The 14,387-nt window shown below is 38.4% G+C and overlaps 1 protein-coding gene across 9 annotated transcripts in view; it reads right to left on the reverse strand.

Moving 5' to 3' along the window:
* The window catches only part of LOC141389562 (uncharacterized), a 112,970-nt gene that overhangs the window by 1,628 nt on the left and 96,955 nt on the right, over nucleotides 1-14,387 (reverse strand). For all 9 annotated transcript variants that reach the window (XM_073961258.1, XM_073961253.1, XM_073961259.1 and 6 more), the window contains 2 exons: nucleotides 2,631-3,118; nucleotides 2,366-2,498 (listed from right to left, as the gene is read on the reverse strand). In XM_073961258.1, coding sequence (XP_073817359.1) covers nucleotides 2,366-2,498; nucleotides 2,631-3,118 — 621 coding nt within the window. The remainder of the gene's footprint in view (nucleotides 1-2,365; nucleotides 2,499-2,630; nucleotides 3,119-14,387) is intronic.

Raw genomic sequence — 14,387 nt, forward strand, 5'->3', positions numbered from 1 at the left:
TAGACCCATTCTGAAGGAAAGGGTGCTTCTATAGACCCTTTCTGAAGAAAAGGGTGCTTCTATATACCCTTTCTGAAGGAAAGGGTGCTTCTATAGACCCTTTCTCAAGGAAAGGGTGCTTCTATAGACCCTTTCTAAAGAAAAGGGTGCTTCTATATACCCTTTCTCAAGGAAAGGGTGCTTCTATAGACCCTTTCTGAAGAAAAGGGTGTTTCTATATACCCTTTCTGAAGGAAAGGGTGCTTCTATAGACCCATTCTGAAGGAAAGGGTGCTTCTGTAGATCCTTTCTCAAGGAAAGGGTGATTCTATAGACCCTTTCTCAAGGAAAGGGTGCTTCTATAGACCCTTTCTCAAGGAAAGGGTGCTTCTATAGACCCTTTCTCAAGGAAAGGGTGCTTCTGTAGACCTTTTCTCAAGGAAAGGGTGCTTCTATAGACCCTTTCTCAAGGAAAGGGTGCTTCAATAGACCATTTCTGAAGGAAAGGGTGCTTCTATAGACCCTTTCGGAACGAAAGGGTGCTTCTATAGACCCTTTCGGAATGAAAGGGTGCTTCAATAGACCATTTCTGAAGGAAAGGGTGCTTCTATAGACCCTTTCGGAATGAAAGGGTCTTCTATAGAACCTTTCGTAATGAAAGGGTGCTCCTATATACACTTTCGGAATGAAAGGGTGCTTCTATAGACCCTTTCTGAAGAAAAGGGTGCTTCTATAGAACCTTTCGTAATGAAAGGGTGCTTCTATAGACCCTTTCTGAAGAAAAGGGTGCTTCTATAGAACCTTTCGTAATGAAAGGGTGCTTCTATAGAACCTTTCGTAATGAAAGGGTGCTCCTATAGACACTTTCGGAATGAAAGGGTGCTTCTATAGACCCTTTCTCAAGGAAAGGGTGCTTCTGTAGACCCTTTCTCAAGGAAAGGGTGCTTCTATAGACCCTTTCTCAAGGAAAGGGTGCTTCTATAGACCCTTTCGTAATGAAAGGGTGCTTCTATAGAACCTTTCGTAATGAAAGGGTGCTCCTATAGACACTTTCGGAATGAAAGGGTGCTCCTATAGACACTTTCGGAATGAAAGGGTGCTTCTATAGACCCTTTCTGAAGAAAAGGGTGCTTCTATAGACCCTTTCTGAAGGAAAGGGTGCTTCTATAGACCCTTTCTGAAGAAAAGGGTTCTTCTATAGACCCTTTCTGAAGGAAAGGGTGCTTCTATAGACCCATTCTGAAGGAAAGGGTGCTTCTATAGACCCTTTCTCAGGGAAAGGGTGCTTCTGTAGACCCTTTCTCAAGGAAAGGTTGCTTCTATAGACACTTTCTCAAGGAAAAGGTGCTCCTATAGACCATTTCTGAAGGAAAGGGTGCTTCTATAGACCCTTTCTCAAGGAAAGGTTGCTTCTATAGACACTTTCTCAAGGAAAAGGTGCTCCTATAGACCATTTCTGAAGGAAAGGGTGCTTCTATAGACCCTTTCGCAATGAAAGGGTGCTTCTATAGATCCTTTCGGAATGAAAGGGTGCTTCTATAGACCCTTTCGGAATGAAAGGTGCTTCTATAGACCCTTTCGGAATGAAAGGGTGCTTCTATAGACCCTTTCGGAATGAAAGGGTGCTTCTATAGACCCTTTCGGAGTAAAAGGGTGCTTCTATAGACCCTTTCGGAGTAAAAGGGTGCTTCTATAGGCCCTTTCGGAATGAAAGGGTGCTTCTATAGACTCTTTCGGAGTGAAAGGGTGCTTCTATAGACCCTTTCGGAGTGAAAGGATGCTTCTATAGACCCTTTCGGAATGAAATGAATGCTTCTGTTGACGCTTTCTGAATGAAAGTGTACTTTTATAGACCCTTTCGGAATGAAAGGGTGCTTTTATAGACCCTTTCGGAATGAAAGGGTACTTTTATAGACCCTTTCGGAATGAAAGGGTACTTCTATAGACCTTTTTTGAGGGAAAGGGTACTTCTATTCAGAGGGAAATGGTGCTTCGCTAGACCTCTTCTGAGGGAAATGGTGCTTCGCTAGACCCTTTCTGACGGAAATTGTGCTTCTGCAGACCCTATCAGAAATAAAGAGTGCTTCTATAGACTATTTCTTAAAGAAAGAGTGCTTCTATAGACCCTTTCTGAAGGATAGGGTGCTTCTATAGACCCTTTCGGAATGAAAGTGTGTTTCAATAGACCCTTTCTGAAGGAAAGGATGCTTCTATAGACCCTTGCTGAAGGAAAGGATGCTTCTATAGACCCTTTCTGAAGGAAAGGATGCTTCTATAGACCCTTGCTAATGGAAAGGGTGCTTCTATAGACCCCATCTGAAAGAAAGGAAGTTCTACAAAATCTAGTGGTTTTGAAATATTTAAAAAAAAGTGTTTTCAAACTTACCGAAAAATAAGCACCTCCACGTGGCTTACGTTCCAATTTATCGGAGTAGTAAATAAACGCATTACGCGTACGATCTAAAACAAACCAACGTTTCGACCAACCATGGAAAGTGGCGCCCAATTTGTGGAGATATCTATAAAAAAATAACACAGAATTAGTAAATAAAACTCTTTTTAGTTGTTGTTGTTTTAGCAGCATGAAACCTACGTAGAAGCATAGATTTGATGCTGGGTTGGCGTTTTAGTTGTTGTCGTGTTTTACTTACCCCCTACATGTGTGCGAGTCAACAAATACATGTGGACACAAATCGATTTGATGACCCGCCGATTCAATATGTTGCCGTAAATCTAAGTCCGGTGAGAATATGGGTAAATATCTTGTAAGTGGCCGTTGATGCTTTGGCAATGCCGTGCGTTTACGTTCGCCGCTGCCACGTTCACTGCCCTCTTGTGATTGTGATTGATCTCTTAGCTGTAGACAACTGTTGCTGGCATCTGTTGAATTGAGACTTTCCGGTCGTTTGGCAGTGACATCTAAAGAATTTGTTGAATTAACATTGCAGTTGTTGTTGTGGTTGTTTCCGTTGAGTGTGGATAACTCAATATTCGATTTAGTGGTTTGATTTGTTGTCAACAATTCACAACTCAACTCAGAGTTCGCTTCGGATAGCGGGCGCGAGGAGGTGCTATGACGTTTTGGTTGTTCCGCAGCATGTAAATGATTCGTTTCAAATTCAGGCTGAGAATGACGTTGCTAAAAAGAAAATAACACAATTATTATTAATTTTAAAAATTCTTAGAAAAAATTATGTTGCTAAAAATAATTAAAGGTTAATTTTGTCTTTCTTCTTCGTCGTAGTAGTGGCTAATTTTATTAATAACAATAATCGACACGACTGAAGCACATACCATCGACGCCCGCCCACATACTTAATCAGGCAATAAATATGACAAAAATATGAATACAAACAACAGCACCACAACTGAAAAGACTTCCACATTTTACACTGTATCGAAAGGAATAAGAAAAACAAACAAAACCAAATGGAACATCATTTCAACATTTTTCGAGTTTTTCTTTCGGCAAATTAAAATTCAATGAAGCGCAAAATGAAACAAAAACATTGCCGGAAATCGACTTGCACCTTTATGAAATGTTGTAATAGGTGCAACATTATTTTTTGAAATTTATTTGATACGTGTTGTAGGTCATAATAAGTTCTGCTATATGCATTTCATATGAAAGTTGCACAAAAAATTTTTTAAAGATTTTTTTTTTTTTTGTAAAAAATATTGTTCTTATGGCGATTTGTAATAATTTATGCCTCAGAAATATTTCGAATTACATCTGAAAAGCTGTGTCCTAAAAATATGAAATTAATGGGAATGGTGTCAAGGTATCCAAGAATAAATAAGTTACCGCCAGAATACTAAAATATTTTTCAAACAAGTAAAAAAGTATCAGTCGGCTTTGCCGACAGAGATATACCCTCAGCTTGTGTATATTGAAACAATTTTTTTCCCAAAAAACGCATGTATTTAGGAGTTTTAAAAATTTTGGGCGTTTCAACTGACAAAAATGTTGACTAGGATTAGAGATCAAAAGTTTTGCGGAGGAGATACTAAAAAGAATGGATATCCAGCCACTACATATGGTACCATAGGGGTTTTTTACAACTTCAGGGATGTTTGCTCAAGAAGTATGGACTTGCCCCTGAAACAACTTTTACCATCGCAATTGAGGCAGCGAATGCAAGTTGCTTCAACAAAAATCAAAGCGATTCGAAAGCAGGTCTTAAAGTGAACATGTATCCGAAATTTTGTGTGGGAGGTACCGGATGGAGTGGACAAATATAGTCCATATTTGAACCTGATCTATATCTGGTAGATATATTAGGATGTGTAAAGTATGGTCCAAATCGGCCACTCTCTTCAAGAGTTATCGTACGCACAATTATTCCGAACATTTTTGAACTTTTGTGGGTGAGGTACCTAAAGAAGTGGACCGATATGGCTTATCTTCGAACTTAAACTATGTTTGGACAAAATATTACTAAGGCCAAACTTTGGACCGAATCGGCAGACCTGTTCGAGAGTTATTTTGCCCTCCAACCTCCTCACACGGTGTCATAGGGGGTTTTTGGAACTTTCAGGCTATTTTCTCAGGAAGTATGGACTTGCCCCTGATGAAACTTATACCGGCGTATGGAGCGCAGTGAATACAAGTTGCTAAAGCAAAAATCAAAGCGATTCGAGAGATGGTCCTAAACTGAACTTTTCCAAATTGTTGTGTGGGAGCTACCCGACGGAGTGGACCGATTGAGTCCATATTAAAACCTGATCTAAGTCTGGTACACGCTCCACGATGGGCAAAGTATGGACCAAATCGGTTACTCCTTTCAAGAGTTATCGTGCGCACAAATTTTCCGAACATTTTCGAACTTTTGTGGGGGAGGTACCGGAAGGAGTGGACCGATATAGCTCATCTTCGAACTTAAACTAAGTTTGGGCAAAATATTACGAAAGCCAAAATTTGAACCGAATCGGTTCATCCGTTCGAGAGTTATCGTGCGCTCCAGCCAGCCAGACAGACGGACGGACATTGCTCAATCGACTCCAAATTGTCTGAAACACATTTCGTCCAAACATACTTGGGGTCTAAAACCATTATTTCGATGAGGCACATTTTGCCCGTATGAAAGTGTATATACCCTCGTTAGCATAAATGCTGAGGGTATAAAAATAAAATATTTTTCGAAATAATTTTAGAAAATTGTTTGAATGTAAATGTGCTTTGTACTGTATATACCGGTGGAAATATTCTAAAACGGTGTTGTATCATTATACCTTTTTAATTAGGACTAAAGGAGCCGCAAAAAATTAAAACGGTTCGAGAAATGTGTTTAACTGGGTTTAGCCCTAACATTATGAAGTTTAGTTTCAGAGGTGCCCACAGAGTGGGAGACCGATATGTTCCATCTTCGATAGTAATCAACTTTTGAGAGGAATATTATGTGCCAACTCGGTGCAAAGGTAAGCACGCGATTCAAAGGCCAGACAAAACGTCTCATTTGCCAATGGTGGCAAAAAATTGAGCTAATATGAATCGAGGTGCACTCTTTGATGTGCGAGAAGTCTCCCTAGGACTTTCGGGGATGTTTGTGGGAACATATGTATGTATGTAAAGTTCGAAAAATTCAAATATGTACTATACGAGGGTTATTGGGGGTTTCTAATCATTTACTACCAACCAGACAAATTTCATAACAGTCTGAGATGAATATTTAAGTGAAAAATATACAGGTTGTTACAGCATAAACTTAGGGGGGTGGTCCAGAGGTCGACAAGTTGTACCTACTGTAAAAATTTATAGGGAATGGTACCAAAGGATTAAATTAATAAAAAATTGATATAGTCCATATCCGCATTAGTTTGGAAGAAATATTGCGATGTGCAAAGTTTGAAACCACTACGCTATTATCGATTCAAAATTGTCTGAAACCTATTTCGATGGGGGTACAGTTTACATTAAGCTTGGTTTACATTTACGAAATCCACTCGATGTCAACTGTCAATTCCTTTGCGTATACGTCAAATGAAAACTCATCTGAAATCCATTGGATTTCATTTGACGTTTAAGCAATGGAATTGACATTTGAAATCGAGTGGATTTCGTAAATGTAAACCAAGCATTAGGTATGATGGTATGTTGGTTGGTGATATGATGGTATGCTCGTTTTCCTGCTTAATCCTACTCTGGCTCTATATCTAGGAGTGATTGCTTCGATTAGTTGTAACCACAAAGGTACTGGAGTTAGCTGAGAAGGTTTGGCAGGGCAGATGAAAAAGTGTAGTGTAGTCATCTACGGCATGCTGGGTATATGTTTTGCACGGTGTCATCAATCCATTCCCTATAGGAATTTAGGCTGCACCATCCCGAGCCTAGTTGAGCCAAAACTACTCTGGCAGAGGGAATGTTCTCCATTGTTAGTTGTCTATTGCATCTATCTGTGTGAATTCTATTTAAACCGGTTTGATAAGATTGTTGATCTAGGGGTTCTCTCTTGTAACGTTCAACATATATTTCTAGATCATGAAGATCCCTCCTGACATGCCTCGATGGGTGATCCTATCCACTATATGGAGATTAGGATGGCTCTCATGGTAACACCCGAGCAAGAACAATAACGAGAGAATGCCATTGTGCTGCTGTACTGGAAAAATATTTGTCTCTTCATGTAGATGGTCCACGGAAAACGTTGCACTTATATTCGCGGACCGCACTGGCGCCACATTGCTCATTATGGACTGACCTATCGCGTTATATGTAGTCAATAAGGTTTCTTTATCTGCTTCCCAAGTGTTGCCGATTAGGGATTTGAGAACCTTGTTCCCACATCTCAGCTTGTCGCAGATTGCTGTGGCATGTGCGGACGATATGAACATGTTGTCGAATGTGACCTCTAGAATTTGAGGTAGTTGGTGGTGGGAATTCTGCTACCATCGGTCATGACATTCAACTCTGTTTTCACCACTGCCGTCCGTCCATGTGGCGAATATGGTGGCCGCAGATTTAGTGGCGGATATTTGCATGTTCCTCGCGTGGAAAAATGTGGTAAGATCAGTCAAACAAATAGGTGTTCAGCCTGTCACTAATGACATCAGGGAAGGTAACCGACGCCAAAATGGTACAATCATCCGCATACGTTAGGATCTCAATGCCGTCTGCAGGGGGTTTAATACAGAAGAGGTAGAGGTTAAACAATTCCAGAGATATCATCCCACCTTGGCAACGCCCGGTTTCACTCTAAGTGGCTGGAATTATTATACCTGAGTTCTATGAACGACTGCCGTCCACACATATCATTGATTATCCAACGTTTTAAACTTGGCCAGAGGCTGGTCGGTTCAATATTCTCAAACAGCGTGAAATACTTGACAGTATTAAAGGTTTTTGATAAATCGAGAGCCACCATCATTGTCCTATCGCACGGCTTACTCTGGTTGAGTTCTCGAATATTATGTGTGAAGATGGCATGCAGCGCTGTTTTCGTGCTATGTTGCTTAGGGAATCCTTGCTGATGATCGGCAGCTGTATGACGCCTCAAGGGTCTTTGCTACTGCCGATAAAAGCCAAATCGGTGTGTACGATTCACCTTTGCTGGTATCTTTGCCTGGCTTCATAATCGGAACCATCCTGCTCGTTTTCCAGACTTCAGGAACTATGCGGGTGGCTAGCGACAGTTTGAGAACTTTGGTGAAATTATCGGCTCTTGGCTCATACAGCTGTTTCAGCATTATCATGGAGATTCCATCAGGGTACAATGCTCTCGATGATTTAGCCTTCCTGATGGCATTCATCCATTGTAAATTTGTGGTGGTTCCCCTCGGCACGAAGACATCTAATGCGACGCATGTTTGTACGCGTGTGGCGCGGTTGACGATATCAGCGTTTTTTTCATAGATCAAGCGATAGCAATACTTCACTCCAGTTTGTTTCTGTTCTCTTATTGAGTTGTTTTGGATTGCGCTGCTTATGGAATCCGACAAAAATGAAATCGTTCGTACGATTCGCCTTTGTTGGTATTATTTCAGTAGTGCGACTTCACAAATGCTAAGGACATTCATAAGATACTGAACACTTCCTTCGGGTCCAGCAGCATATTTATATTAGGCAATTTTCCTTGCAGCAATTGTCAGTTTGTCGGTGAGAGGGGGTGTTGAGAGGCAATGGGTTATCACATGGCTTACCTCTCTCCCCTTCAAACTGAAAATTGCCGCAAGGAAAATTGCCAAATTCAAAAATCTCAATTTAAGCTAAATCGTGTGCTCAAGATCGTAAGATTAAATAAATCGGGAGTCACTGCAATATGGCAAATATATAATAATGTGGATCTACGTTCAAAAAATATTTTATACCCTCCAGGGGCTCAATTCTGTTTCTATGAAAATGTGAAATGAAAACTTTTATAAAGGAGAAAACTGTCAATGAAAAATATTATAAAGGAAATATTTTTCATTTAAAATTTTCATAGAACAAGAATCTAGCCCCAGGTCAAGTTCGAAGATGGGCTATATCGGCCCACGTTTTGATATAGCTCCCATATAACGGTACCTTCCTATTTTTGGTATTTTGGGGATTTTAGATATGTTTTTTTTTACCGAACTAGCCGTAATTTTACATACATATGTAGGTCCATGTTTTTGTATAGCCCCCACATAAAATTACCTTCAGATTTTCGGTATTTTGAGGATTTCAATTTTTACCCGAACTACCTGTAATTTGACAGTTGAAGTTCCTAGTGATCACTAAACATCTCCACCAAAAACTGTCAATATAGGTCCATGTTTTGGTATAGCCCCCGGTACCTCCCGATTTTTTGTATTTTCAGGATTTTGGCTAAATTTTATGACCGTACTACCTGTAATTTGCAGTCTGAAATTCCTAGTGGTCACGAAACTTCTCCATTAAAAATCGTCAACATAGATCCATGTTTTGGTATAGCCCACATGAAACGATAACTCCCGATTTTCGGTATTTTGAAGATTTTAGCTACAATTTTTAACCGAACAACCAGAAATTTGACATTTGAGGTTCCTGGTGATCACAAAACATCTTGATCAAAAACTGTGAACATAGGTCCATGTTTTGGTATAGCCCTCATATAACGGTACCTCCCGATTTTTGGTATTTTGAGGATTTTAGCTACAATTTTCAACCGAACTATCTGCAATTCGATATTTGGACACTCTGGTCACAAAACTTCTCCACCAATAATTCCCAACATAGGTTCACACTTTGATATAGCCCCATATATAAGTGCAGACCGATTGATATTTTTATATGCATTTTTATACCCTCAGCATTTATGCTAACGAGGGTATATACATTTTCATACGGGCAAAATGTGCCTCATCGAAATAATGGTTTTAGACCCCAAGTATGTTTGGACGAAATCCGTTTTAGACAATTTGGAGTAGATTTAGCAATGACCGTCTGTCTGTCTGTCTGGCTGGTGCGCACGATAACTCTCGAACGGATCAACCAATTCAAAATGTTGGATATCGTAATATTTTGCCTAAACTTAGTTTAAGTTCGAAGATGGGTTATATCGGTCCACTCCTTCCGGTACCTCCCCCACAAAAGTTCGAAAATGTTCGGAAAATTTGTACGTACGATAACTCTTGAAGAAAGTAACCCATTTGGTCCATACTTTGCAAATCGTGAAATGTCTACCAGACTTAGATGAGGTTCCAATATGGACTCAATCGATCCACTCCTTCGGGTACCTCCCACACAAAATTGCGGATAAGTTCAGTTTAGGACCTGCACTCGAATCGCTTTGATTTTTGTTTTAGCAACTTGCATTCACTGCCCCCTAACGACGGTACAAGTTTCATCAGAGGCAAGTCCATACTTCCTGAGAAAATAGCCTGAAAGATGCACAAAACCCCTATGACACCGTGTGAGGTGGGTGGAGCGCAAGATAACTCTCGAACGGATCTGCCGATTGAGTCCAAAATTTGGCCTTATTAATATTTTGTCCAAACATAGTTTACGTTCGAAGATAAGCCATATCGGTTAACTCCTTCAGATACCTTCCCCACAAAAGTTCAGAAATGTTCGGAAAAATTGTTCGTACGTTAACTCTTGAAGGGAGTGGCCGAATTGGTCCATACTTTACACATCCTAATATATCTACCAGATATAGATCAGGTTCAAATATGGCCTATATTTATCCACTCTATCCGGTACCTTCCACACAAAATTTCGGATAAGTTCACTTTAAGACCTGCTATCGAATCACATTGATTTTTGTTGAAGCAACTTGTATTTACTGCCTGAATTAAAAGTTTTTTTAGGGGCAATTCTGCACTTCATGAGCAAACAGCCCGAAGGGTGTAAAAACCCCCTATGGCACCAAATGTAGTGGCTGGAGATCCACTTCCATAATGGTCAATGTCGATCCATTCCTTTAAGTATCTCCTCCGCAAAACTTTTGCTCTTTAATCCTAATCAACATTTTCGTCGGTTTATACGCCGAAAAATTTTAAAAACCCCCTAAATAAATACGTATTTTTGGGAAAAAAATTGTTTCAATATACACAGGCTGAGGGTATATCTCTGTCGGCCAAGCCGACTGATACTTTTTTACTTGTTCGAGATTTATGTTAAATCGCTAGAATCCCATGTTAAAATTGATGTTTTGATTATATATATTGTTGGGCCTTCCACTACAAATGGGATCAATGTGGGATACAATGACGATTTAAACACAATGTTTAAATTTTAAGAAAATTTTCAAAATGCATGTTTAATACAATTTAATAACATTCATGATACCGGAAAATACCCGTTAGACTGGCTTAAATCAAGGTTCATTACTATACCAAAAAAGAACAACGCCAAAAGATGCGAAGAATTTAGGCTTATAAGCATTATGAGTCATGCATTAAAAATATTCCTGCGCGTAATACATAGACGTATATACTCTAAGTGTGAACTGTCAATGGGAGCCACTCAGTTCGGTTTTAAGGAAGGAATGGGAACTAGGGAAGCTCTACTAAGCATTCAAATATTAATACAGAAGTGCCGAGATGTACATAAAGATGTATATATGTGTTTCATTGACTATGAAAAAGCCTTTGATACCGTCCTTCATGATAAGCTAATGCACATCCTCACAACGATTGGAATAGATGATAAAGAAATACGATGTATAAAAAACCTATACTGGAATCAAACGGCATATGTTGACATTGATGGTGAATTGACTGAGGAATTTTCAATTTCAAAGGGCGTCCGACAAGGTTGCATACTCTCTCCGCTACTATTTAATATATATTCCCAGATGATATTTATGGAAGCCATCGAATCGGAGAAAATTGGCATAAGCATATACGGAACACTTATTAATAACATACGATATGCAGACGATACAACACTATTAGCTGGTAGCATATCTGGACTTCAGAAATTAATCGACAAACTTACACATGTAAGTGAAACGTATGGACTTAAAATCAACACTAGGAAGACTAAATACATGGTAATAAGTCGAAATAACTTACCTAGCAATTTCAATTTAAAGATTAACAACTCCGAAATTGAAAAAGTCAATACCTTTAAATATCTGGGAATCAATATAAACGACAAATGGAATATATCCAATGAAATAAAGTGCCGTATAGAGATGGCTAGAGACGCCTTCTATAAATACTACAAAGTACTAACGAGTCACGACATTGGTATCCAAACAAAACACAGATTTATAAAATGTTACGTGTGGTCTGTTCTTTTATATGGCGCAGAAACTTGGACGCTAAAAACAAGCGACATGAAAAGACTCGAATCCTTTGAGATATGGATATACCGAAAAGTTCTAAAAATACGGTGGACAGACCGAATGAATAATAACGAAGTTCTTAGGAAAATGAATGCGAATAGGGAGCTAATAAGAACTATCAAAAGCCGAAAAGTGTCATATCTGGGACACATCATGAGAAATAACAAATACAAAATACTGCAAAACATTATCAAAGGAGTGATTGAAGGAAGACGAGCCAGGGGCAGAAAAGAACTCTCCTGGCTGAAAAATATCCAAACCTGGACCGGACTCCAAGACGAAAGAAGCCTTCTAAATGCTGCGAGAAATAGAGATCTTCAATTAATATGAAATGTTCTAAAATATTCACTTTATCACTTAAAATTGTAAAAATATTGTATAATCGCATATATCCGAACATCGGATGTGCAAATAAAGAAGAAGAAGAAGAAAAAAAAAAAAAAAAAAAAAAACAAACTTGTCACCTCTATATGAGTACTTATGTTTAAAAGTAAGAGGAAATGGTGTTGTTTTTTCACTGCCAATATACAATTTTACGCAAACAAAAAAGAAAAATAAATATTCACACAAATAATTATGACCTAAATAGTTTGACATTTTGTGCAAAATTTCAGCCCCAATTTGTTTGCACTTTCTACACACTTGGAATTGTTTAATTTAATTGGATATACAGATTTAGTAGATTCCAGAGCATCACTTGACTTTTTCACTTTCATTACTGGACACTTCATCACTTCCCTTCACATATGAAATCACATCGCAAACATTCACTTCATGTTGTGGCAATTATCTAATATTGGACTTACTAAAATAATAATATTATGGTGGTGATGATGACAGCAATGTTGTTGTTGCTGATGGTGGTGATGCTGATGACAATTATGTTGTTCTGGTCGCCGCCTCTTTACATAGTTTATCCAAGAGGGCAGTACGGGTGAAAGAGGCATTATCAAACAAAAAATAATAAATCGCACAACAGAGGTTAAATCAAACACCCAACAAATGATACAGAAAATTCAATCAGACACTGTCCACCCACAATTTGAAAGACAACAGCTGCGGCGTCGACGACGACATAAACACGTAATTAAATCGAGAAACAACACCCAAAGAATACGAGAAGCGTCGACCACGACCACCACCAGTGCGAACACTTTCTGATCACAAACTAAAATTATCAACGAAAATCATCTACACTTATCCAGTTCTAAATTCTTTAGAGTGCAAATATTTTTTTTTTCTTGATCAATGTCGCCAAGAAAGTGTCTCAGAGTCCATTTGGGGGATGGTGGGTCGTGAGAGTAGTGGGAGAAATGGCAACTGTTAGTCTATATCAGCATAGTCTGTAGCATTGGTCAGCAACATTTCATTTGTGAAAACATATTTTTTTCGCAACATATGGCTTGTTCCTTTACTTTTGAAAATGGTAAAACCGGCAAAAGTAGCAAAAGTTGTAAAATGCTCCAATATGAATTGTATTGTGTTTGTAGTAAAGGAACGCTTTTCGAGTAAAAAGTGGTAAAACTTGAAGATTCTTGAACGTAAAGGAACAGAGCTATAGAAAGAATTTTTCCAACCAGACACAATTTGCAAGAAAAATGTTTATGAGGAGTAAATTAATATTAATTAGGAGCATCATCATCAAGTGACATGAAGATCTTTAAGTAAGAAAAATTAAATAGCTGCAAATTGTAATGTTTACTTGACCGCATGGAACTATAGGAAATGAAGTTCGTAAAGAAGTAAAAAAGAAAAATGAAAGAAGACAATTTGTGTTGGAAGGAGATGAGAAAATCAGCAAAGACTTAAATAATTGCTGCAACCATATATTTTATGTCAGTCACCATAACCATGTTTCAGGCAACAATGTAATGCAGAATCCGTTAACTATTTTCCTATTAGGTTTTATCGGTTTGTATTTACAATCCGGTTAGGGCTTCCGTTTTTTCCACATTTTTATTTTTTGTAAATTTATTTATTTTTTAAATTTATTTTTTTAGTTCGACTTTAGGTCATTGTTTAACAAAACTTTTAACCAACCAACAATAGCAATAGCATAAACATTTTGTCCACTCTTTTGTAACGTTTGTTTTTATTTTAATTTTTTTTTTAATTAATCTCAATTTGACAAACTTTAGGTCTTACAATATGCACAAACTGTGGATAACTGTAACGCATGGCATGCGGACGACCGCGTGATAGGTGTGTTATCCAAATCATCTTGACTTGATGTCGTCGCTGTTCTTCTTTATGTTACAACAATTGATTATTTGTTTGGGATTTTTTTATTCACAACGCAGCAAAAAAAAAATTAAACCCAATTTTGTTTTTAAAATCCTTGAACGCAAAATTGCTTTTTAATCCAAACACCACGATAATCGATATTTAACTAAAATTGCGTCGTCCATGGCAGACAATTTTGTTCCGAAAGTAATTGTCTGCCTCAGTTTTTGTTGGTGTTTGGTAGCGTCAAAATGTTTACCTTGAATTTTTTGTAGTAAACATTGAATTATGGTTAATTTTTGTTCGTACATTCGAATCGATTGCAAATAGATTGAAAACGCGCACACAAAACACATGCAACAAATATTCACACCACGCGATTTACATGATAGTGATGATGATGCTGTGGCCGTGTGTATTTGGAGGAAGAAATTATCCCACAAGATAATTACG

This window comes from Musca autumnalis, unplaced genomic scaffold (assembly GCF_047663935.1).
Source record: "Musca autumnalis isolate F117 unplaced genomic scaffold, ASM4766393v1 scaffold_1, whole genome shotgun sequence".
Taxonomy (NCBI): Eukaryota; Metazoa; Arthropoda; class Insecta; order Diptera; family Muscidae; genus Musca; species Musca autumnalis.